We start from the raw sequence: 27,147 nt of genomic DNA on the forward strand, positions 1-27,147 counted from the left end.
TTCTAATGAAAGAACACTGGCTAGTTCTGTTTAAAATAACACCAAATACAGCACATCTAACCACAGAGACATGCGTCATATTTATATTTGGCTGGAGACGTGTGACCTTGAAGTTGAAAATGGATTGAAAAAAGACAAATAAAACAAACATCATCCCACTTTCAGACACTTTTAGTTCCAGCAATTTTCTTAAAATGTGTAAATATTTTTATGAACATAAAAAGATTCAAAAACTAAAACTGACCAGGTCTCATGGAGATGATGAGCAGAAATGGGGTTCAGAATCAGAAATACCCTTACCAAGCAGAAGTATACTTTACATCTATTTTATTAAGTATATTTATATAAAGTTCAAGTATATTTTAATTATAATTTATGTAGTAAGTATACAAATATCAGTGTACTAGTAGTATACTTGTAAGTGTACCATTTCAATACTCCTTGGGACTAAACTGGCCCACTTTCTAGTATATAAAAGTATACTTTTAAGTATACTTTAAGTATAACAGTAGTAAACTTTGAGTACACAACTAGCTTACCTCTATGTTTTTAGTTTGTACTGCAAGAATACTAAAAGTGAACTTAAAAGTTTACTGATGGTTTACTAATTAGATACTTGTAGCATTTTTAGTACACTTTGAAGTATAGTCTCAGTAAACTACTAGTTTAGTAGTTTATACTGCAAGTATACTCGTAAGTTCTTTAAGTGAACTTTACATCATACTTTAAGTATACTATGTCCCTATTTAAGAATGTGTATATATTTTGTTATATGAATATCTGAACATACAAAACATCAAAACAAAGAACAGGGTATCTGCTTGCAAACAAACAAAAATAATTCTAGCTTCATGCATTCTTTTTTATAAACATTTGAATGTGGGTAAGTTTCATAAATAAAACATAAAGAAATAAATAAACAACATTTTAAACAAAAAGCTGAAAAAAAGACTATGAATTGGATTCAGAATGATAATCAAAACGTAGATGGAGTCCAAAAGCTTGACATTCATTATTACCTCTTCATGGGTCAACATTTTATTCCATAACGTTACACAGTTTTGATGCTGTTTTATTTCTGATGCAGACCCAAAACTCATCTGTTTAGCTGTGCATTTATTGAATGAGCACTGTGCAACTTCCGAACTGATTGCACTATATTTTATGCATAATCATTTTTTATTCTTAACTGTTTTAAATTCATTATGAACCTCTTAAATACATTTTTTTTATCATTTTCAAATTTTTTAATTCCTTGTTTTATTGTTATTATTTTATTTCTTTTCTTTTATGTAAAGCACTTTGAATTACCATTGTGTATGAAATGTGCAATACAAATAAACTTGCCTTGCCTTGATGATCGTATAAGATTACGTGTGAAAGCATGGCTGCATCCAAAAGCTCTAAAATACTGCCTTCGGAGGCAGCATCCCGAGGCAGGAAGGCAGCACTGTCCAACTTCCGAACTGATTGCACTATATTTTATGCATAATCATTTTTTATTCTTAACTGTTTTAAATTCATTATGAACCTCTTAAATACATTTTTTTTATCATTTTCAAATTTTTTAATTCCTTGTTTTATTGTTATTATTTTATTTCTTTTCTTTTATGTAAAGCACTTTGAATTACCATTGTGTATGAAATGTGCAATACAAATAAACTTGCCTTGCCTTGATGATCGTATAAGATTACGTGTGAAAGCATGGCTGCATCCAAAAGCTCTAAAATACTGCCTTCGGAGGCAGCATCCCGAGGCAGGAAGGCATCAAGGCCTGCTTCACTTCCTGCCTCCGGAGGTACCTTCTTCTGATCGAATTTTGAAGGCAGCATAGATGTATGCTTCGCTGCCTTTGATATCCCACAATCCTGTGCGTTCCATTCCGTGATGGTTGAGCTAAAAAATAAAGATGGCATCTGAAAGTTGCGTTTGGTGGTCAGTTTGTGTGTAAATGTATATTTCTGACTAACTTTTTGCACTTTTTATGTTATTTCTAGCGAGAAATCAGTATTATAGTAATTACATATTTGTTTAGTCATCACAAAAACTCGGTTATATTTTGTTGTAGAACATTAAACCGTTCCGCTGCCTCAGAAGCCTGTTCGATTCATGAGGTGCCTTCGTGCAAAAATGCTGCCTCCAAAGTCATTGCCTGATACGGCAGCGAGGCAGCAAGTGAGCTGCCTAAGTCTTCTGATGCAGCCCATCTGTTGTTTTTCGGTTTCTTCTTCGCTGTTTCATTGTTTTGGAAATTCTGTACAGAAGATGTGTAATAGCGCCCCCTACCGTATAACAATGAAAACATTCTCGGAGCACAAGTAGGCTATAGCTCAAATTTTTTAGATATGTATAAGATAAAGTATGTCAAGTATACTTAAATGTCATTTTAAGTATATTTCTGAGAAGTACATAAAAAGTAGACTGAAAGTATACTTTCCTATTTTTAGTTTTAAATAAGTATGCTAATAGCACACTTGAATAAACTTATTTTTCGTAAGGGTGGCAGTGAGTATCAGATCATCTCGTCCTCATGGACATCGATCTGACAGATCTTTCTGTGTTTCTCCACTCATCTGCTGCAATCTGTCTGTGTCCCTGCAGCACTGTCTTCTGGGGACGGCTGCATAAAATGCTTAGACTTAGTCATTTTTATTTCTCTGTAATACAGGTCATAACTTTTTATTTTATTTTAAGTCAGTTACATAAAAACAGATTAGTCCAATTTGGATATGAAAATTAAGACTGATTAGCTCTTGGCTAACTGCTAATTGGACAGACTAGTTCTTAAATCTTAACACAGAGGCAACTAACCCTGGTGTTTTTAAAGTCTGTAGAAAGGTCTCTTTATTGTCATCTTTAAGTGATTGTAACTGTGACCTTAATTACTTATTGTCTGAGCAATTAAGGGCTTTTCACATTTGAACTAGTTAACCCTGGGTCCTTCTAAAAGTTTCACACCGCTCATACTTTACCTGGGGTTAAGTTAACCCTGTGTATTCCTAATCTGGGGTCAGCTGCATAAAGCCAGCATACCCTGTGCGATTTCCATCTGATTTTTAGCCGATTTTGTATGACTTTCTTGAGTCGGGCATAATTTAGTTAATTCAGTAACTAGCGGCAGTCGGACAGCTGGATGAATCTCTGACATGTCAGTTCTGTGTTCGGCGGTCCCTCGTGTTTGTTTCGCTTGCATAGAGTGAGCAGTCAAGTTCATCTGGACAGAGTGAGCATCAATCCTGAGCTCTGGCTTCTTACAGTGTATGCCGGCTTTACATAGCCACGATGTTAAAGCGGTGTTTTAAAAACTAGTCTGACCAACTAGCAGTAGACGATGGGAAATCAGTAAAATTTCATATTCAGATTAAACCAGTCTACCTTTTTGTAACTGAATATAAAAAGTTATGACCAGTCTTCAAGAGAATTCTTAAGACTAGTCTAAGCAGTTTGTGCAGATGTTTCACACGCTAGATTTATAACCCCGTGTTAACGTCTTTATTTGCATATTTGTGCTGTCAGAGTCATTGATTGGATGAACATGTTTTCATAACACCAATTGTGTTGTGTATTCTCATATTATATATTGCCCTGTTTTTATTTAATTCCCTGAATGGACTTTTTAGACTATAAAGGTAAAAATAAAATTCTCTTTTTCACTTCATGTGTTTTTCATCACCACTTGACATTTTTGCCTTCAAACACTTTGTTTCCGCGGCGGCACAAAGCACATTAATATGAGGCATGGCTAAGTGTGTAACGTTAAAGTTCATTTAGAAAGAGTTCATGTTATCATTGGAGTACAGTATATTATATCCATCAAATCGCTCTGATGAATTTTAGTATAAAAAAATTATATAAACCTAAATACTGAGAGAAATGATTAACTGCTTGAACTCTGATGACGTTACATCACAGTTGACCATTGAAAGGCTCAATAATATATCTTAGAAAATATTAAAGTCAATGTATGAGCCACCAATGTCAGAAAAATGAGAGTGAAAAATACAAAAGAAGAACAAAAGCACAGCACTGATACAGTGGAGGCTCAGCCTGCAGTCTAATTATAGTGATAATGCCTGTTATATGGCCTAAAAAATACAGCATCTTACATTTCTCTTAGTCTTTAATAAGGCCGCCTCTGTATCGCCATGGCAACTATTTTTCATTCAAGTATTTCCCAGCCGCTCATGTGAGTGCAAGTAAACTAAAACATGTACATTATAGCATTTCTGCTGCAGCTGTTTTATAATCTACAGATCATTCAAGTCTTGATTTATATCCTGAATTATGAATAATTAGCCTGCAGTCAGTTCCACTGGAATATCACTAGTTTTCTCTTTCGTCATTATTCAGTACCATGACACATTATGGTTTCATTTGTTTTGTGGATCACATGAAATGAATCACATTGTGCTAAACTGTGAATGTAAACTGGAGAACACAGACGCTGTCATGACCTTACTGCGTTAATAGAAAGTCCGATAATATAAACATTTTCAATATGAAGTATTCTTCCAAGTTATAATTTTAACAGTATTTTGTGCAGTGATATTTCTGACGCAGCCATGCACACAGATACAGCCCTCCATTTGTTATTAAGCCAATATCCTGAAATGTTCAATTTGAAGGTAAAGCAGGAATAAAACATCTTCTCTAAACAAGCCTATTGAATGCTGTTCTGTACCCGTAACTGTTATGCATTCAATATCTCTATAACTTTTAACCCAACTGGAAATGGTTTGCTGGCTAATATGAAAAGCAGAGGGGAAAGACAAGATCCCTGTCTATATCCTCTAGATCAGGGGTGCCCAAACTGGGTCCTGGAGGGCCGGTGTCCTGCAGAGTTTAGATCCATCCCCAATTAGACACACCTGAACCAGCTAATCAAGCTCTTACTGGGCATACTAGAAACCTCCAGGCAGGAGGGTTGGAGCTAAACTCTGCAGGACATCGGCCCTCAAGGACCCAGTTTGGGCATGCCTGCTCTAGATGAATGAATGATTTTGACATATCCAATCACAAGCATGTTTAAACACTCATAGGATCATCTTTTCTGCCCTTTGAGGAAACTTGAAAATACGTTACTGTTGAGTTTATGTTACCTAATATTACCTATTTTAACAGAGAAGCATCTGTTCATAAGTCTGTCTAAAGTTCATCTCTAAAGTTCAACTAGATGATAAAGTGTCCCTCCAACATTCAGATGTACTGCTTAAACTATAATGCACACATATACACGAGCAATGATTATGTTAACAGATTTGCGATGTAAGCATCATAACAGGTCAAGTCACCTTTATTTCTACAGCAATTTATACAATTGTCTAAGCTTCACAGAAATAGACAGAAAAATAACAGAATCGGTGATGCAAACTTTAAAAGATATGAGACAAATTCACATTCAGCAGTGAAGCAGCTGAAGACAATAGAGTCATTACTCGGATCGATATTGGTATTGGTATTGGTATTGGTACTGAACTGAACCAACAGTGTGAAGTTCATCATTTTATAGTTAAATTCAGCTATAAAGCAGCGCTATAGAAGACCAATTCAGTTAAAGTTTCATTCTCATCCAAACTCAAATTGATGATATTAGTGAATATGAAGTGTCTTTCAGACCCCAACTAAAAAGACCCCTGATAGCAGATCACTCTTACAGTTTTTTCATAATGCTTACACATAGTTTTTGAAACTATGGCTCCATTTCTCAAAACTCACACAAAACCACAAAACACACACACAACATACAAAAAGTCACACACATCTTGCAAAAGCAAACACTTCTTTGAAAACTGTTTTAACTTTTCTAAAATTTGAATTTTTGCATATGAACTCTACACACAAACAAAATAATTAGCCACTTACATGCCAAACTACACACAGGTGTGAAAACTGTAAAACAGTGTTCAGCATGCAGTGAAGAACAGGAGTTTGTCATATGCACATATACACTGTATATACAGTATGTATGACTGATGAGTTTTACACAGTTACACAACTGAACTGAATCAATACTGAACTGACTCGAGCTGTGGAATGACACTATTGACTTGTTAGAACTGCTTTACAGCAGATTGTGTATTTGATACTATTGTGAAGCTGCTGTGAAACAATCTATACTGTATACAGCACTTTAGAAATAAAGTTGACTTTCTGACTTGGCTTGTATACATGTTCAAGATAGATGGATAGATGGATGGATATGCATACAACACAGATATATATACACACACACACACACAGAATATGCAGAAAAGCCAAGTCAGAAAGTCAGCTTTATAAAGTTAAAGGATTTTATTTATAAAATGCTTTGTACAATATAGATACAAGGTAAACAGAAATGCAAGGGGGTAAAAATTATTTCTTTCTAAAAAAAAAAAGTTTTGATTATTAGGTGAACAGATGGTGTCTAAGTGTTTTCACACACGGTCACTGTGTGTAGGTCATCAGTAAATGAGTGTGGCATTAAAATAGCAGTGTTTCCCAAATTAAACAAAAGAGCTGTTAGTTTCGAATGATGTGTGTAATGTAGAGAACTTTAGAGTTTTGTAAAAAGTTTGTTTTACAATATCAGACAGAGCTTAAAGCATGTCATGTGCTTGTAGTTTTGCAGACTTGGTCTAAAGTTTAGGTATATGAGTGAATGGTTTCAAGTGCACCTCCAGTACCACTTTTAGTGTCTAAGCAATTTTTAAAAACTGTAATTGTAAAGTAGAAATATAAATTTCTGTGAAGCTGCTTTGAAATATGTATTGTGAAAAGCACTATAAAAATGAATGTGAATTGAATATGTAACGGCGTACCTGAGGGCACTTTGCCCAGAAAGGCTCAAAAGCCGCTGTTGTAAAGTGTTCAGTAACATGTGAATGTATATGCGCTGCTAACGCTAACCGAGCCGTCTGAGGAACCAACAGGATTTTGGAGGCTCTATGATTTTCTTGGCTTTGGCAAAGCTGTTTAGCACAATGATCCTCCACTGGACGTCAACTGAGCAGAAATCCCTAGAAACGAGCAAGAAGATACTCAAATCCTACACAACAGGCTGTAAACCCTGCATTACAACCCTTCTTTTCACAGATGTAACATGTTCATCTGTGCTGCCGTGTTGTTTGAGCATCACAGGACAGTGTTCTTTCTGAAAACAGTTTGAGATGCATAGTGAAACACTATCAATAAATGCTCCAGACTGCACTGAGCAAAACATTCAGTGACCGCCAGGAGAACACAGAAACCTGACGTACTTCTGATCACAGGCCTCCTGACCGCTTCATTGGCTTGCCGTGTCAAATAACTGCTCCGCTGATCAAGCTGTGCTCAGCATAAAGCTGTCGATAGTCCGTCACCACACGTGACTTCATTCCCTGAGCTAATGAATAAAGGCAGCATGGAATCGAACCTCAACTGTAGCTTTGTGTCTTGGCTCTACAAAGATGGGATGAAACACGTAATGCTATTTGTAAAAAAAATATGGTTTCAGTGTTGCTGATGCTGAGCTCCAGAACATGCTCCAATGTAGGCAGCATTTTAAGGCATCATAATTGTAAGCAGTATCCAGATGCTTCCAAATTCCAAGGCAGCATCCCATATGTTCTTTGTAGAGAAGTAAATCCCATACTGCATTGCGACAAGCTCAGTAAAAACATCCTTCCAAGATTGTAGAGGGAAATGTCAAATATAAATGTAGTTAATTTAATACTGAAAAGCAGTGATTAAAAACGATAGAAAATGGTCTAGTTTACCTAGTATTTTGTTTGCTGTGTGTTATTGCTTATCTTACAGCAAAGTATTGAAATAAATTGTGAGCGGAGTCTCCTGTACACTTTGTGTAACGAGTGCCATTTCATAAGTAAAAATTCAAACTCCAGGCTAATATATATGACAAACATGGCATTGATAGGCTCTGTCTGTCTGTGTGTGTGTGTGTGTGTGTGTGTGTGTGTGTGTGTTTGACTAAATGTGTCATGTTTATGACATAAAAATCACATGCGTTTATGTATTTTGAATGGACTACGGGATGATCACAGAATGGCAGATCAGAATCAGAATCAGATCAGTATGTTTGCTCTGACGAGCCGTGTGAATGTGCAATAGCAGCTCTTTACAGCCTCCAGCATCTCTAATACACAGAACAACAGCCTCATCCTGATGCTGGTGTCCATGATCTAGACAAAGAGGGTGCTTAAGAAAGAAGAACTTAAGGAAGCAGAGCCAGGACTGAGTACATCTGTGCCTGCGCTCAGCTAACGGCTCGGCGTGCCTCCGCATAAATATTGCAGTCAGGCAGCATTGAGCTCAAGCAGCTGTGTCCCTGTATCTGCGGCACGCCGGCCCTGGGGAACACACTGACCCAAATCAGCAAGACAAACACGCTTCACACCTGCATAAACGAGTTAGCGGCCGCTAATGATGACACAGTGTCCGGAAACGAGGCAGAAGAGTGTAGAAAGCAGAGTCTGTGTGAACCGCATGAATGAAGGGATGAAGGAAGTGAGAGAGAGGAAGAGAGAAACAGAAGAACAGGTGTGTGAGCAGCAGGGTGCTGGAGAGACAAGACGACGCCTAGGAACAGATCCAGACCACCTGCATCCTCACACACCGGCTGAGAGTCGAACCATACTCCCATACTCAGAGGATCACTGACGTCAAACAATCCAGCCATGTGTCCACCATAGAAGTCTGTTTCTATAGAATGATCTAAATCCTTTAGACTTGAGAGAGAAACATGAAGCAATTCAAAGCAAATGCTTCAGATGAGGCTCATCAGATCAGAGTCTAGCTTTAGCTGTTAATTGGTTTTAACTCTAGTGTTTAAAAATGTGAAACTGTTTTTGCTGTCATTCGTTTGCTTTGAATCATTACATCTGACCTTTTTGCTCATCAGATTTCAAATAAAATTAAATAATCAAATGAAATGAAGCATCTTTCATTTTCATTTGCAATGAGATAAAATTACAAATCAAGACAGTATTGTCAAAATCCAGAAATAACCCTGCTGTCTATTTACAGCGTTCTGTTTTATTTAGTGCCCAAACATGTTTATATGAAAACTGCCTACTTTTGTTCACATGGTGTTTAGGTTAATAATAGTTAAGTGATGGTTCAAATAGATTTTCAGTCATCTAGGTTATTGTAGCAAGCTTTTATAAAAAAATTTTTTTGCCAGGACGAGTTATTTGTGCTTTTTGTTTATTGAAGATGTTGCGCTATTTCACATCCTATTTGCTTGCTCACTAACTGTGTTCACAGACCGTCCCATTATCTGACCTGTGACTCTCTGATGCTGTGAATGGTGATTGCGGTGTGAAATGACTCTTGGTTACAGATGAAAGGACAGTGATGTAGTGTTTGAGCCGTTACACATCTGTGATGACAAACCCAAACACATAATGAAGCAGCAGCTGAGACAGAGAATAAACTCACATCACAAACACACGTCCAAAGATACAGTCTGATCTGAAATCATTTGATTGCTTTATCATTTATAAACACAACACAATCAGAAAGCACATGAGTGGAAGTCATTGAGGGTTGGGTCGGGTGGATCAGAGTCGTTTTTGGGTCATAAATGGGTGCCTGACAAAACCGTGCAATGATTGATCCACGTTAACTGATTCTGTAAAGCTATTTAAAAGTCTAAACTTCAGTATGAGGTGCCTTAAACTACTGTGTACATAGTTCCATAAATGAAGCATTTGATACAGTGTGCTAATTGTGTACACATGTTGCTCTTGAGAATTCTTGTGAGATGGGCTTTGCTCCGGTTGAGTTTGGATACACGTAAGGCTGAGATTAGATTCATAGCCAGGATCAAGAGAGTGATTATCTGAGTTCAGAAACTGTAAAGGTATCAGAGCGTAATTCACCAGCATCTCACACACATACCTTTTAACATTAATGAAAAGACAGACGCAGGTTTGGACTCATTAGACTCATTTCCATCCAAACACTCTGACTAGTTGACATTACAGCAGCACATTTGGCCTTTATATGTGTAGGACATTTCTTGCATGAACCTCACATTAACATTTACATATATTAAGCGACTTACAATAACGCAGCTTAAGAAATTAATTGCAGAGCCAACAGTATTGAGGTTACAGCACAGGCGAACCTCAATCATCTTATTCCTACGTCTTATTTTGGCCTCGGCATCAGATGGTGGCGAGATCAGTTAAAGAAGGTGATTTCCTCATTACTCGGCTGGTGAATATAATGATTTTAGCATAATTGCTGGCTTCCAGTTTCAGTTGTTATTTAATAATCTCTAGCAAATCAGAACTCATTACAGTCAAAGGGAGTTGCCTGCCTAACAGTCACAACTTTTTAACAAACACACACACACACACACAGAGACACAGACACAGACACAGACACCCTCACACACTCACACACACACACTCACACACACACACACACTCACACACACACTCCCACACTCGCACACACTCGCACACACACACACACACACACACTCCCACACACGCACATACTCGCACACACACACACACACACACACTCCCACACACGCACATACTCGCACACACACACACACACACACACTCCCACACACGCACATACTCGCACACACACACACACACACACACTCCCACACACGCACATACTCGCACACACACACACACACACACACTCCCACACACGCACATACTCGCACACACACACACACACACACACTCCCACACACGCACATACTCGCACACACACACACACACACACACTCCCACACACGCACATACTCGCACACACACACACACACACACACTCCCACACACGCACATACTCGCACACACACACACACACACACACTCCCACACACGCACATACTCGCACACACACACACACACACACACTCCCACACACGCACATACTCGCACACACACACACACACACACACTCCCACACACGCACATACTCGCACACACACACACACACACACACTCCCACACACGCACATACTCGCACACACACACACACACACACACTCCCACACACGCACATACTCGCACACACACACACACACACACACTCCCACACACGCACATACTCGCACACACACACACACACACACACTCCCACACACGCACATACTCGCACACACACACACACACACACACTCCCACACACGCACATACTCGCACACACACACACACACACACACTCCCACACACGCACATACTCGCACACACACACACACACACACACTCCCACACACGCACATACTCGCACACACACACACACACACACACTCCCACACACGCACATACTCGCACACACACACACACACACACACTCCCACACACGCACATACTCGCACACACACACACACACACACACTCCCACACACGCACATACTCGCACACACACACACACACACACACTCCCACACACGCACATACTCGCACACACACACACACACACACACTCCCACACACGCACATACTCGCACACACACACACACACACACACTCCCACACACGCACATACTCGCACACACACACACACACACACACTCCCACACACGCACATACTCGCACACACACACACACACACACACTCCCACACACGCACATACTCGCACACACACACACACACACACACTCCCACACACGCACATACTCGCACACACACACACACACACACACTCCCACACACGCACATACTCGCACACACACACACACACACACACTCCCACACACGCACATACTCGCACACACACACACACACACACACTCCCACACACGCACATACTCGCACACACACACACACACACACACTCCCACACACGCACATACTCGCACACACACACACACACACACACTCCCACACACGCACATACTCGCACACACACACACACACACACACTCCCACACACGCACATACTCGCACACACACACACACACACACACTCCCACACACGCACATACTCGCACACACACACACACACACACACTCCCACACACGCACATACTCGCACACACACACACACACACACACTCCCACACACGCACATACTCGCACACACACACACACACACACACTCCCACACACGCACATACTCGCACACACACACACACACACACACTCCCACACACGCACATACTCGCACACACACACACACACACACACTCCCACACACGCACACACTCACACACACACACACACACACACAGACACACACAGACACACAAAGGTGATCTGCTGGATGAAGCAGTTCAGAGTTAAGTTTAAGTTTGAACTAATTTTGATGATATATGAGAAGAACTGGATTGACATCTGACATCTTAAAGAACTGAAACAGACCCTTTTCAAAACAGATTTTAAAGAAGACAACAGACATTGTGTCACCACGGTGTTCTGCAGCACTTTACATCCGCTGTACTGACAGACTGCGTTTTAATGAGCCAGAGCAATGTTTTATACATACAAGCACATCTCTCGCTCAGTGAGGAACAGAACATGCCCTATTTAATTATTAGAAATGTCAAGTTCTGGATTAGTGGCACTAAAACGAATGCATGTCGATAGTATAATAAATGTTTGTGTGTACGAGCCTGTTATTGTGTGTTTTTGAGTGTCTCCTTCAGCTCGGTGTTGTCCTCTCTCTCAGCTGGGCGGCTGTGGGATTCTGGGAGTGGGAGTTTGGCTCTCCATCACGCAGGGAAACTTCGCCACGCTCTCCTCGTCTCTACCCTCGCTCTCTGCTGCCAATCTGCTCATCGCTGTCGGCAGCATCATCATGCTGATTGGCTGTCTGGGCTGTGTGGGCGCGGTCAAACAGAACCGGCCGTTACTCCTGAGTGTAAGTAAACCAAACACGCTAGCATGCTTAACTAGGAAGGAGCAGACTAAACACCCTGTTTGAGTCAGTACAGTACATATGAGATCATAAATAACAAACTACACATTGTACGAATCAGAAGCATAAGAAATACTGTTTCATCTTGAAGTGACATGTTTGTTTGACTTTATTCATTTGAACAACAATTTTACTTTCTGCTCATAGTTCAGATAATAAGATGTGGCACTTGAGTGGCAATACTGACGTTGATTAGAGTTTGATGGCTGCTGTAATAGAGACACTAGCAGGAATTCTTATTAGCACCCGCGGGTAAAGCTTATTAGCATCATTTCACTCCCCGAGGAACAGGTGAACATGAACACGTCCGTGAGGATTCAACCCAGCGTTTCTGCTGTGAGCTGACAGGACAGCAAGATTATTTACAAAAGCTAATTGCCATCATCTCTTGGTGTTTATAAGGATTAATAAGAAAAATTGAAAGGTAACAATTTCTACCAGCGTGCATGACAACATAGTATTATAAGCTATAGTATTTAGATCATTCAAACATGACCGTACTGAATGCATGTCGTCATTCGCTGTTACACTGGGAACAAAGTGGAAATGTCATAAAACATCAACAGAAGTCATCACATAATAAAAAGGCCTTAACTAAACCGTAACGGTTGGTTCTGGTGCTTGGATCTGATTGGAGGAGAGGCACCACTGATTGCTGATATTCCCAGCTCACAAACACCAACCTCTCAGGAGAACGCGAACCCTAACCAAAGGAATGTGAGGAAAGACATTAGCAGAGATACTTCAGGAACTCAAAAAGACACACAAGCTGTTTTGATTGCATTATTTACTTGTTTTCAATCTGTAAATAATACATGTCAAAAGATGTCATTCACAATAATTATATTTTATGAATGATGGTTCAAGATGTTTCTGGAGTCTCTGCAGCCCTGCACACTTCAGATGTCTCCCTCGTTTAACTCTGAATATCTTCATTGACTCATCAGATTAGTAGTTAGGGTTAGACTATAGGAGAGACATCCATGTGCAGCACTGAGGACTATCCAGAAACGCTTGGAAAGCCCTGGTTTCAAACAGCAGTTCCTTGGTTTTGTGAGGTGATATTCAAAGCTTTATGGTAATTCTCTGACCCCAGTATCTTTTAAAGCGCAGTGGATGGTTCTGGAGGACAGAGAGACCTACATTCAGTATGAGAGCGTCCCGTGACAGATGCAGATATCGGCCCGTCGTAACCTCAGAGGGGCTGCACTGGATTGTTTTATTTGAGTTGACGCATACTAAAAATCCTGAAGGGCAAAGCAGCCTTTCTCAAGGATAAACACAATCTTTATCCGTCTACAGTCCGTCGGTCTGATATCATGAACAATCCCAGCAGATCCGTGATTCATTTCACATTGTATGTTTAATTCAGTCAGTGCCATTCAGTTATCATCTCAAAAGAAATACAGATATTTTGCTCTTTTAATCCAGTAAAAATGTCTCTGCCAGTCCTATCAAATAATGAGTGGAACGGAGCTCGCAGCTGATTTCACATCCAGGTCATTCCTCAGTTTGAATAGGGAACGTAAAGCGAGTTGAACACCATATAGTTCTGACATGGAAAGAACAGTACAGTACAAGATACTGAACACAGCCCTTTGATTTTAAGGTTTGGAATTTGTTTGTTTCTACCTGCATATCCCACAATCATTAACATTATTTAACATTAGTCCTTGAGCAAACTGCAGGGCTCAGGCCAGGTCGGCTTTATTCCTTCGGTGCCCGAGGGCTAAACACCGCTGTCCCTATTTATTATTTATAATGAGGAGCCATGCTCAAATGATACATAACTGCAGACTGCCTTTTTTTCCCTAAAGTTATCTATTTATTCCTATAGTGAAAGTGAAAATAAATGATGGATTTTAATATTTTTAGAAAGAAAAACATGCATAAAAGTTCTTGTATGTCTTTAAGATTACTTAAAAAAGGAAGAATCTAAACATGCATGTCTGCAGCACACCCTGTTTTGCTGGGTAATATGTATGTAAATGTTTTTAAATGCATCCTTAAATGAAATACCTAATTCAATACAGAGATTATAATGTTTAGTCCTAATTGCTGATGTTGATTTAGTCACATTCTCCGTTCCTCTGCTCTGTGAGTCTATGAATATATAATGCTGTTCACCTCCGAGACTATCATAGCCTGAAGATGATTTATGATGTCCACATGGGGGGTGATGTTGATGTCAGACGGCCTGTGCTCTCCTGTGTGTGTTTAGCGCTGTGATTACTGCAGCCGTATGATAACACCCAGTCACACAAACACATCTTTATTCCCCACAGACAAGACCACGAGGAGTTAAAGACGAAATAACCATAAAATACATTTGGGACTTTTCCACTGAATATTTTTTTCTTCCCAACGCTGATAATAGTGACCCTTGGATGTTTTTGTAGACATTTACATAAATGTCTAATTGGAAACTGCTTCAATAACACTGCTCCAAAACAAGATTGTATCTGTTTATGACAAACACTCTTCTATGAACACTCTCACACTCATCCGTTCACATTATACACAGACAGCGCATCTACTGACATCCAAAATAACGGCCAAGAATTAGCTTTGTCTAACAAATTGTGGTGTGCTTTGTTGATATTTTGGAGATCATTTATTAAGATGTGCAGATAAACACATACATATGTTAAAGAGGCTTGTACGTAGAGTCGCTTCACTAAATGTTAGCCCAAATTTTAAATTAAGATTATTTATGTCTTTTATACATTTTTAGCCAATATTTGCCAAATCAGTTTTATTTTCTCACAACACACAGTACAGTATGATACAGTAATACATAACTCATACAGTATGATATATCTTGTGTGCAAACCAAACGCAGCTGTAACCAGGAGAAAAACTACATTTGATGTAAAATAATGGAGAATGAACTTAAGACACAAGAGATGACCACCCTGTGGTCTTCTGACAACAACAACCAATCACTTCGCCTGATCTGAACGGGCCAAAGAACAGACGGAGGTCAGCTAACAGAAACTGAATTATTTAGGAAACCAAGGGGTCTCTGAAACAGAAAAAGATCTGCTTGTTCCATATTACAAGTCACTTCTCAAGTACTTCTACAAGTACGTACAAGGAGCTTCTCTGTGCTCCAGGAGTTTAGCATTTCATGGCACTACATCTTCAAGGCTGTTGACTCAGAATCCAGCTCTTTCTCCAGTGAAAGGTGTCACTAGCTATGTTTCCATCCAAAGATTCAAATTAAACTTATGCGCAAAACTGGAATATCGCATAAAACATTTGCGAATAAAGCACCGTTTCCATCCAACGAGTCAAAGAGAACAAAATCATCACTTCCTGATAAACTGGCACTAAATATCTCTAAGAAAACTAGGAGAAGCCACTGAATATAATAATTTTCATATGTAATAAATGACTTGCGCCTCAGAGAGAGCAGACGTAACACGATAAATGCGGTCATTGCTTTCAGAGCTGGATGCTGCTGTTTGGGAACACAGTCGTGTAAGACAGTAATTATACAGAAGTACTTTGATGACAGACTTTCCTCAGGCCTTTCAGAACGACCAAAACAACCTATAGATGCTGTGAACGAGATCGGTCCGCTGGTTAGTCAAGTTATCCCGTCTCATAGCGCAAAGTCACTTGACTTTTCCGATGCGCATGGTGGAATTTATTCAGTAAATTTGTTTCCATCGTAGTTTATGCACATTTTTTCTTATCGGATAAAATGTTTATCCTACTCAGTTGTGCGCATACGTTTTTTACACGCATTTTTAGAATTTATACGCATCTTGGCATTTCCATCCAGTGTTTTTTTATGATCCAAAATGCACATAAAAATAGGTGGATAGAAACATAGCTACTGCCGCTGGATTCATGATTCAACCATGTGAAACACAAATATCACTATCCACACCTCCTCCAGAGACGGTGGCATTAGTGTCAGTGTGTGATTAATACTCAGCAGCACTTGTTGAACCTGAGCTCACACTGAAATCTTATTACTGATGGTTTTGGATCAAGGTGACTGTCCAGATTCTACCATGATTTCTAAAGCGACTGGAAGTGTGAGAGCTGTTGTGGGTGAATAAATAGGATCTTCTCAGTTCACAGCATGATAGAGTTTGAGTGCTCTAGTGAGATTCTGAGGCACAAGATCAATGACATGAGAAAAGAAGGTTAGCTTGACGAGCAATTAATCATTTAAACAGCCTCACAGTCTGTGCAGTGCTGGAGAATCACATGTGTTGCGTCCCAAATCACTCACTCATTCACTGCTCCCTGTATAGTCCTGATGTTTTGTCTAATACAGTCTGTTTGTGCAGAGGGATTCAAAATATGAAGATATTTAAAAATCACACAAATAACAAACATCCAGGACTGTATTTATTTGTTTTCAGTAGTTTTCCTATAAAGCACAGTCCTATTCATAGTGGCCTTTCTTTCTTAACGCCAATCCAGCATCTATGGCTATATTCATGGTGAGAACCACTTAATCCACACACAAGTCGATCCGTACGTGAATCTTGTCTTTACACACACATCCGGGGACAATTGAGAATGTTTAATTAACCTAACCTGCATGTCTTTGGGCTGAGGGAGGAAACCGGACATATCAAATAAAGACTGCAAGAATAAAGCTGGGCAGTTTTCTTTACCCTGTATTATTTCCAATAAAGTGTCTTTGAGGACATAAATGTTCACTAGATGTACGATATGTATCTTCTATGATAATATTGTACTTGTTGTTGTAATGATTGCCCAAACTGAGATTATGGAGTGTCACTCACTTTACAAAAAACAAAAACACCTTGAGAGCTTTATCAGCACACGTCATTGATTTTATAAAACAGTTCAATAAACAAGAAAGTAATATTAAGTGGGTTACATTTAAGACACAATATTGTCCATTTTGCTCTGTTCTACAAATGAAAATAGTTCCAAACAACCCATAACAGAACAGTTTTGTGGCTGTGAGCATTTTGTTTCTGAATGAATCTGCATTTTTGGATGGTTTTGAATCAGTTAAGTGAATAACTCAACGACTCATTCATAACTCATTAAGGCTGTTACTTGCTGCCACATACTGACAGTTTTAGTTGCATTTTCAATGTATAATTCCATTCCTAAATATTTTTAATATAAAACATTAATTTTACACTTAATTTACATGCATTTTTGCTACATTAAGCCGTCTGTAAATTCACTAAAAAACACTTCAGATGCAGCTTCTGTCCACTTCTGCAGTGTGAAGATGGATTTTGTTGTACTGATTGATAACAGTCCCTCAGTGGTTTATAATGCTAATCAGATGAAAGAATCGGAAAGAATCATGAAACACTGCGTCAGGTTAGAAAAAGCACGTATAAAGCTAAAATGTCCCTTGAAATCCCAGATGTCAGCAACAGGCCAGAACCAGCTGATATACCAGCACAAAAACACAATCAGCAAAAAACTGTCTAATTACAAAATGCTGGAAAATACTGATGTATCATCAATATTGATATATCATCTAATAATCTCTGTTTGTGTTTCTACAGTTCTTCATTCTGTTGCTCCTGATATTATTGTTGGAGATTCTGTTCATGATTCTGTTCTTCGCATATCAAGACGAGGTACGTGCAGAATGGATCGGTCTTATTCATTATTTTACATTATTTCATGGATTGTGTTTGGTCATTGGCAGCATTCAGCGCTCACATATTTAATTATAATGACAGAAAAGCTCTTTAATCAGCCTGTTGTCTCAGTGATATCACTCCAGATTTACTTCTCACATAAACAAAATATTCACACCCAAATAAATATTTTATGACCATGTATTCATTTGTTATGTAGCCATCAAGTAAGAGGAGTAATGTGTGGTCAGACAGTCATTATCACAAAACATGTATAACCCCAAATCCCTATAATTGCCAGAGCTCAGATCCTCTATGATGGCTGATCAGGTTTGACATCTAATATCTTTGGTGTCTGTGTTCCTCATGACCAAACATCACTGACAACTCATTTCGAGAGCTCCGTCAAAATCATACGGGTTTTAGATGAAGATGTAAGTCTTCATGTAAACACTTCAGTCTTTACCTTTCTTGACAGGTTCACATAGGGATAGCTTTGAGAGCACTTTAAGTTGAGTTATTTATTGGGTTAGTAAAATGCCGTTGATTTCTTGGCCATTCTCAAAGCACATATGGCAGCACAGTGTGATGGGCATTTTCCAGAGACACTTCCAGTGATAGCAGCATATTTCCACCGTGGACCAGCGTACAGTGACAGACTCCACAGCCTCTCAGTTACTGTCCTGTCATCAGCACTCACAAAACACACCATCAGTTCCCCTTCCATCAGTCTTTAGGCCAGATTTACTAACAGCTGGCGCCAGCGCAAAACCGTCCTTTGGTGTTAAAACAGTACTGTCAGGATTTACTAAAGACGTGCAGTGAAGAATTAGCGCTGAAAAGGTGTGGACAGTTATTTTTGCACCTGACCTTATTGAATAGTGTGTGTGTGTGTATATGTATCAGTGATGTGTATGTGTGTGAGTGTGTATCAGTGATGTGTGTGTGTGTGCGTGTATGTGTGTGTTAAGTTACTAAAGCTGAATCTGACAGATGCAGAGATGGTGTGAGGATGAGGAGATGTCACTAGTATCTCACTGCTCTCATATGGAGGCTGTATAGAGATGAAGATCGAGTCCAGCCTGAAGAATGCAGTTTTTAGTGATGTGAGCTAAAGAAACACGATACCATCGTTGTCAGATTTTATTGCTGTTTTGGTGAACGGGTTTGGATATTTGGGTTTCTCTCTGTTCAGTGTGACTGAGCTGTTATGACACAGAAAATATCCGCTGAAGGAGTTAAGATCACTGCAAAGTGAACGGACCAGCCTTAAAGAGACTTTGACATCTGGACTGTGGTCTCCATTGGGAAAAGAAAAAAATGCTTCATAATTCAAGAATAATGTTATTTTTGAATTGATTATAAGAATGCAAAGCGTTTGTCTTGTAGGTTTAGGGTTAGTCATTATAAATGCCTTTATTCAGTGTGCGTCACTGTCGTCTTCTAACTGAAGTGAACTGGAGGAATAAAGCGATTTACACACACATCAGCAAAACATGAAGCACGCCGCTGGTGATGATCTGCTCAGATCTAAAGGGAGCGACTGCACTGACAAACTGGCAATATAAGGTGGAAATTGTGTTATTCTGTGTATAGTTTTCTTCTTGCGTTCCCTGATTCTGTTCTACACAGATGATTAGAAACGACCTCCTTGACCTCTTTATCGTCTCACTGTTACTTCACTGATTTATTATTTATGATGCAATACTGTATTACAGCTATGAGGACGGCAGACGGATCACAGGGAATAATGGAGGAGCTGGTATAGATGATATAGACACGTGTTTGTAATGGTGCCACAGTCTGTCATGAGACCTGGAAGGAGGCGTGAAACCTTGCCGCGATGCTTATTTAGAGAGGAATAGGTCAAATATTTTAGATGTGAACAATTCGTTTCCACCTGAGTTTTCTGTCTTTGTATTTACTGCTTCTGTCAAAGAAATACATCTGTCTGATCATATTTAATATGCATATGTATCTGTACCATTGCATATTAAGTGCTGAAAAACGTTTTGCCTCAAAGTAGTTTTTACAGAATATTAAACAACTGATTGCTCCGACTCTAACATAAAACATGCCATCGCAGCGGTGTTCATCGGCATCAGAATTTAATGTGCCGTGTTGCTGTGAAATCACCAACAGCCTACACTAATGAACAATATGATTTGCTGGGAGAATTGATTATTATCATTAAGGAATTTAACTATTTATAGAGCTATCTAGTGCTAAAATCACTGAAATCTTGTGGTTTATTGCATTATTGTAAAGTTTATCAAAGAGTCAAGCCCATGTATTAGATGGCTTCACTGCTCCCAAAATGCATTTAGGAATTTTATATAATAACAAAATAAATGTTACATTTGAAAATAAATTTCATTGATAAACAAAAGTAATTAAGAGCACCCGTGAAGTCTGTTTGTTAGCCATGTGTTCAGTTAGTCTCTTTTGTTTTTATGAAATTTACTGAAGTCAAGCCTGAAGGAGTCCAAAGATCCCAGAGTGTTTCTGTACGCGTGACTCACACGAGCCATGATCCATGGGCAAAGAGTGTGTGTGTGTGCACGCTGCTTATAGATGATTAGATTAACACACACACCCTTAACTAACAAATATAAGATTTATGGTACCTTTGTGAATTCGAGGAGAATTTTCAGCAAGGTCCAGAAATTTACTCAAATATTTAAGAAAGTTTCATTACTTGAAACAGTATGCCTTAATTACATAATTGTATTCTCGTAACAGTGTGATTCTATTCTCAGAATCTGATTTAAATGCGAGTGAAAGTATGCTCCCGCTCTCCAGAAGCGTCTGAGGTCTTTCTTCATCTCCCGCTGCCGTTCTCTCGCACACACTGCTCTTGGCCAGCGAGAATGACTGGAGACAAGCACAGCTTTGTTCATTCATGAGCTCAGACGCTTCACCAGCTCAAGTCCAGCACTCAATGGGCCTCATGCATGAAACTCCAGCACAATCAATGCTTTTCTGTGAAAATCACACATTAATCCATTCACAAGTAAACTGTTACACCACATTTACTACAACAATTTATACTACACAGAAATGTAAATGTGCTTGTGTTTAATGAATGAGGCTCATATGTGCAACTATATGCACAGTTTATTTGTGTCCTTGACATATCAGTGACAGATATTAATTGTTTATAAATGGATCCAGTCACAGTGAGTTGATATGGAGGAAGAGCTGCAGGATAGAAAGTGTTGCTCTTAAACAGCAGAAGAACTATCAGGAGTCAGATGTGGTAAAGCGTGGTAAAGTATGTGCTGCTCCTGTCTGTGAAGATCATGTGTCGCTCTGAAGAACCACAGCGTGTTTAGATCGGTTATGTAGTCACGTATGTAACCCATTACATCACAGTTTGATCTGATGGCTGTGGAAACACGGGCTGTTTGTGAGTCAAGAACAGGCTCACTTTCACCTGCGTACATTTTCAGTGCGTTGAAAACAATAAACTAAGCGCTAACACCATGTGTGAATTGGGTTACATTGCTCTGTTAAAATGTAAAGCATGTTTAAGAGTAGTTACACTGATTTACTGACACATAGCGTCGTGTCTTATATTAATGGTAAATTACAGGGACATTATTTTATGTTTGACTGTAATTAGATTGAGCACATTTACAGAAACTGGATTAGGGTTAGGGTCCTTATCCTAAACACAAGATACATTTACTGGATCATTTGTTTTCAGAGAATGTTTTGTGACATTTATTTTTGTCCCGCCCACTGACAAATAGTTTGTCAAGTTTTAAAGAAACATTCTGTAGAAAAAGTTCTGATCAAGGAAATCAAGTTTTGCACTGTACATCAGTAAAACTCAACCGGTTTAACTGTAAGGAGGTGAGGAAACTTCAAAAATAACCAGAAATGCATGATACAATCCATCTAAAAGTCAGGTTGAGATTAAGTGATTAATTTCTGTATCAACATTCTGTGACAGAATGTCAAGTTATGTCCATGTATGCTTCAGAATATGACAGTCAGGCATTAATGTCATTCTTAGGTGAATGTGCTTTTCTTTACGGCATGTTCTAGATTGATCTGTATGCGCAAAGTGACCTGAAGAAAGGCCTGCAGCTCTTCGGGACTGAAGGAAACATCGGCCTGACCAACGCCTGGAGCATTGTCCAAACCGACGTACGCTTACTGCATTCCTTTCTGTAGTTATGATTATTTCCCAAGAACCAGTGGTGTAGCACTGTAAGATATGATTGAGTGTCTTGAAGGAAGGACACGTGAAGATGGTGTGTGTGTGTCTGTTTGTCTGTGTGTGTGTGTGTCTCTGTGTGTGTGCCGTAGTTTCGCTGCTGTGGAGTGACCAATCACACGGACTGGTTTCACTTGTATAACGCGACGCGTGTGCCGGACTCCTGCTGTCTGGAGTACAGTGATAACTGCGGTCTGGAGAATCCTGGCACCTGGTGGACAGCGGTAAGAAGCTTCATAAGCTTTGGCCTCTGAAGAGCACAGAGAACGGTTTGGCAATGCTCTTCTGTCTCCTGTGGTAATGTATTTTCCGAGTGAAACGGACAGAAAGAAAGTCTTGAGTAAATGTTGTGTTGTCCATCTCTCTCTCTGTTTACTGACTGCTGTGGTTTGTGTCGACAGCCGTGTTACGAGCGAGTGAAGGGCTGGCTGCAGGAGAATCTGGTGGCTCTGTGGATCTTCGCTCTGTGTACGGCTCTAACACAGGTACTGAACGCTCACATCACAGCAGTCCATACACGAGAGCTCAGTGGTGATCATCGTTACGTGTGTTTGCAGATCCTGGGGCTGGTGTTCTCCATGACCATATTCTGTCACGCCGTGAAAGTGGAGACCTTCTACGCATAGAGACGCGGAACCGGACCAAACACATTCCTGCTTCTTCATCGCACACTTCTGTAGCAATCAGTCGTCACGTTTCGCTAACACACTGCTATTTTTCAACATGATTTTATAATCCAAATCAACTGAAAGAATGAAACCGGCTCTTTATTGTGAATATCTAATGGACAGTTTATTTCTTGGTCCATTTGTGAAGAAAATACAGCAATTTTAAAGAGGGAGACCAGTAACTAATTTTATATTTGTATAATTTCATATTAATACGTGTGAAATGAACAACCGCTGTTTATATTTATTCAGAGCGAGTTCTCAATAGATTTAAAAGGTAAGATTTTAGATCACATTTTTATATATTTGACTTATTTGGCATAGTCTTTAAAACAAAAAGTAATAAAACAGACACACAGGAAGTCTGTTCAGCAGAGCTGATTCAGTAAAAGAGCAAAAGCACAGATTAACGTTGTGGGATTGATTGTGGGCTCAAGAACTGAACACAATGCGTGTCATTTCTGTGCCACCAAAACAGAATAAAATGTCCAAACAAATCTTTAAAGGGGTTGTAAACTGAGAAACTAAAATTCCCTTTATATTTTGACATAAGAGGTCATTGTACTATTAAAAACTATTAAAAACTATGATGTAATAGTGTGGATAAACCTCGCCTCCACAGAAGATTAGCAGCGGCTGCTTGTAGGTCGCTGCCCGTTTAGCCCCCGCCCACCGATTCTACGTCGCTGCCCGTTTAGCCCCCGCCCACCGATTCTACATCGCTGCCCCCTTAAGCCCCGCCCACCGATTCTACGTCCCTGCCTGTTTGGCCCCCGCCCACCGATTCTACGTCCCTGCCGGTCTGGCCCCCGCCCCCCGATTCTATCTTTAACCCCGCCCACCGATTCTACGTCGCTGCCGGTTTAACCCCGCCCACCGATTCTACGTCGCTGCCTCTTTAACCCCGCCCACCGATTCTACAGTGCTATCAGTTTAGCCTCCGCCCACCGATTCTTCGTCGCTGCCCGTTTAACCCCCGCCCACCGATTCTTCGTCGCTGCCTCTAACCCCGCCCACCGATTCTACGTCGCTGCCCGTTTAACCCCCGCCCCCCATTCTACGGCGCTGCCCGTTTAGCCCCGCCCACCGATTCTTACGGCGCTACCAGTTTAGCCTCCGCCCACCGATTCTACGTCGCTGCCCGTTTAACCCCCGCCCACCGATTCTACGTCGCTGCCTCTTTAACCCCGCCCACAGATTCTACGTCGCTGCCTGTTTAACCCCGCCCACCCATTCTACGTCGCTGCCTCTTTAACCCCGCCCACCGATTCTACGTCGCTGCCTGTTTACCCCCGCCCACCGATTCTACATAACTGCCGGTTTAGCCCCGCCCACTGATTTGCATATGTAGTGTTTACGAGAGAGGGAAACCAAAAGATAATGATGCTCTGAAGACAACAAGACGCTGTGCGGTGCCAAGCTGGGGAAAAACAGTTTGCTTTGTCTTCCTTCTGATCCCAACATTAGGAAAGAGTGAATTAACTTTATTTTTAATGAAGATCCAGACCGCATCAGTGAGAACTCTGTCCTTTGTTCACTTCATTTTAGTTTCGATTCAAACTAGATTTGAAGATTCGTTTACAAACAAGGCACAATTCAACACGGGATTTTCAGAAAGTTTGAAACTAAAAGACTATATTGCGATTATATTGGATCCGACAGTAATGTCGCAACACAACTGTGAGTAACTGTTTTCATTATGTGATCATTATTGCTTTGTTTATTATTACAGATCGTTTTACATGAGCTGAGTATTTATACGTTTTTAACCTAAATCACAGCAGCATCCATCTGTGAGGAATGTAGACTGTCAATCACACACAACTATTAGCCAATCACAGCAGTGGGTGTTTACTCTACAGTCCTCCACACCACACCTACTCAAACAGCTTTCTGATGAGACAGCAAATAGCCTATCACTTCTAAATTATTATGTTTTTTTGGTGTAAAAATCTTGATAACATTATAAGTGGACCTCACAGAACAGTACAAAATAACAAACAGAGGCAGTTCATGATCCCTTTAAAGCTCAATCGACCCAAACAGATCCACCGCAAACTCACGGTCGAGTCTCTAATATCTTCATTTTTAACACTATTTGTATAGTTTTATCATTTTGAAACTAACAAGCTTCTTTTTGTGAAATGTTTCCCTTGAAAATGATGGAAGCGTTTAACTGAATTCAATTTGAAATGAAAAATGTAAAATGTCAATGTATTCCTGTATTTGGATTTACATTTCCTATAGCTATGAGACATAATGGGAATAAATATGTACAAAATTGAGAAGAATTCATTTATGTAATTTTCCTTTGCCATTTCCAACACTACAGTACTGCTAGCGTTATATATCGAACTGAACGCGTTACGATTTCATTTGTAAATGCAGTAAGGGCAGCAACACTATTGTTCCAAAGTCTTTACACTTTAATTATAAGTTATATTTTCATGATATTTCAGGAAGAATGTAACAGAATTCAGTGGCTTAGAGAAGCCAACGTGACAGTATGAACTGCACACCTGTCCATCACTGCATCAAGGCGGAGCTTCTCTTAATTACAGTCAGAATATTTACAGTCACAGTGAGTTTGGGTTTAGGATGAACGTCTGGCTCAGGGCTGTTTTTGCCAGGTCTGCTGATGATTGAGCCGACAGTCCGTGTGCATTACGGCGCTGAAGCACAGGCGTGACGGATGAGACAATCTCATTCTGTGCACTGAAAGAGTAAAGCACACAGCATCACTCCCCATTCATCAAACATGACCATACGCACACATGATTGAAACACAGTTTATATTTTATCAGAGACATGCACACACTAAGATCTGTTTCTGTCAGAAATGTCTGAGTGAATCTGATGAGTGATTCATTCAGTTACTTCTAACAAAATGACTGATCGCCACCTACTGGTGTAATGATGTACTCCTGTATCTACAGAAAGAGACACTGAGCGAATCCCTTCGGTCAACTGATTCAAACGGTTTGACTCACTGGGACATTTACTAACCTCGCTGAGATTGGATTGGTCTGAAGGAATTATTAAATATCTTCCATCCATCCATCTTCCCATCATTTGTCCTCTGTAGGGTGTGGGATGCTGGATCTGATCTCAGCGTCTCAAAAACACACTGGACAGATGGCAACCAAACACTGGATGAACTGTTCTGATGTGATACTGAGGCTCGACAGACCAGCTGTGTCAGAAAGCTCGATCACTCCTCGTGCAACTACAATACTAACTTCTCACGAGAAATTAAGATCAAAAGTTGAAAACGTTGTCCAGAAACATGCATTTCACGCTCAGCTGCAACGTCATCTTTCAGCAATGGTCACGGCACGGAAATCACAAGCAGTGAAGGACATACTGCCTTCATAAATCCATTAGACGAAAGCATTTCAGCGGCCGGATGTGACGCGATCACTGGGTTCAGATGTGTCTTACTGCAGATTCAGCATTCATGCAAGACTCTCTGTGTTTATATTCTCTGGGCGCCTTTTGCCATTTGGTGTAATTCGAATTGAATTTTGCTAACAAAATGAGTTCATGTGTGCTTGTGCCCTCTTTAAATAAATGACACTTGCTTTATCTTCTGCAATGACATTCTCATGTTCTCAGTGTCAATTGTGTCCTGATGCTTTTGGGGCCACTATATGTTTACACACTTTCTGTATGTTCAGATCTGTAAATATATACCCACTACAGCAAAATGTAAGTGATGCAAAAAACAAAACTAATGCACAGATTATTGATCAGACAAGTCTGGTCAATCAAGAGAATCTCACT

At 39.9% G+C, this 27,147-nt stretch overlaps 1 protein-coding gene and 1 long non-coding RNA gene across 4 annotated transcripts in view; one reads left to right on the plus strand and one right to left on the minus strand.

The window, feature by feature from the left end:
- The window catches only part of LOC107567495 (tetraspanin-4), a 34,483-nt gene extending 10,401 nt beyond the window's left edge, over window positions 1–24,082 (plus strand). For all 3 annotated transcript variants that reach the window (XM_016253191.1, XM_016253190.1, XM_016253189.1), the window contains 6 exons: window positions 12,623–12,814; window positions 18,394–18,468; window positions 22,525–22,626; window positions 22,789–22,920; window positions 23,098–23,181; window positions 23,254–24,082. In XM_016253191.1, coding sequence (XP_016108677.1) covers window positions 12,623–12,814; window positions 18,394–18,468; window positions 22,525–22,626; window positions 22,789–22,920; window positions 23,098–23,181; window positions 23,254–23,322 — 654 coding nt within the window. In that variant the 3' untranslated portion in view covers window positions 23,323–24,082. The remainder of the gene's footprint in view (window positions 1–12,622; window positions 12,815–18,393; window positions 18,469–22,524; window positions 22,627–22,788; window positions 22,921–23,097; window positions 23,182–23,253) is intronic.
- A 608-nt stretch (window positions 24,083–24,690) lies between these two features.
- Window positions 24,691–26,930, minus strand: LOC107567497 (uncharacterized). Its single transcript, XR_001606652.1, has 2 exons — window positions 26,371–26,930; window positions 24,691–26,079 (listed from the first exon to the last, which is right to left on the minus strand). It is a non-coding gene; the product is annotated as an uncharacterized lncRNA (long non-coding RNA).
- Between the last annotated feature and the right edge of the window lie 217 nt (window positions 26,931–27,147).

This window comes from Sinocyclocheilus grahami, unplaced genomic scaffold (assembly GCF_001515645.1).
Source record: "Sinocyclocheilus grahami isolate Dianchi unplaced genomic scaffold, SAMN03320097.WGS_v1.1 scaffold1163.1, whole genome shotgun sequence".
NCBI lineage: Eukaryota > Metazoa > Chordata > Actinopteri > Cypriniformes > Cyprinidae > Sinocyclocheilus > Sinocyclocheilus grahami.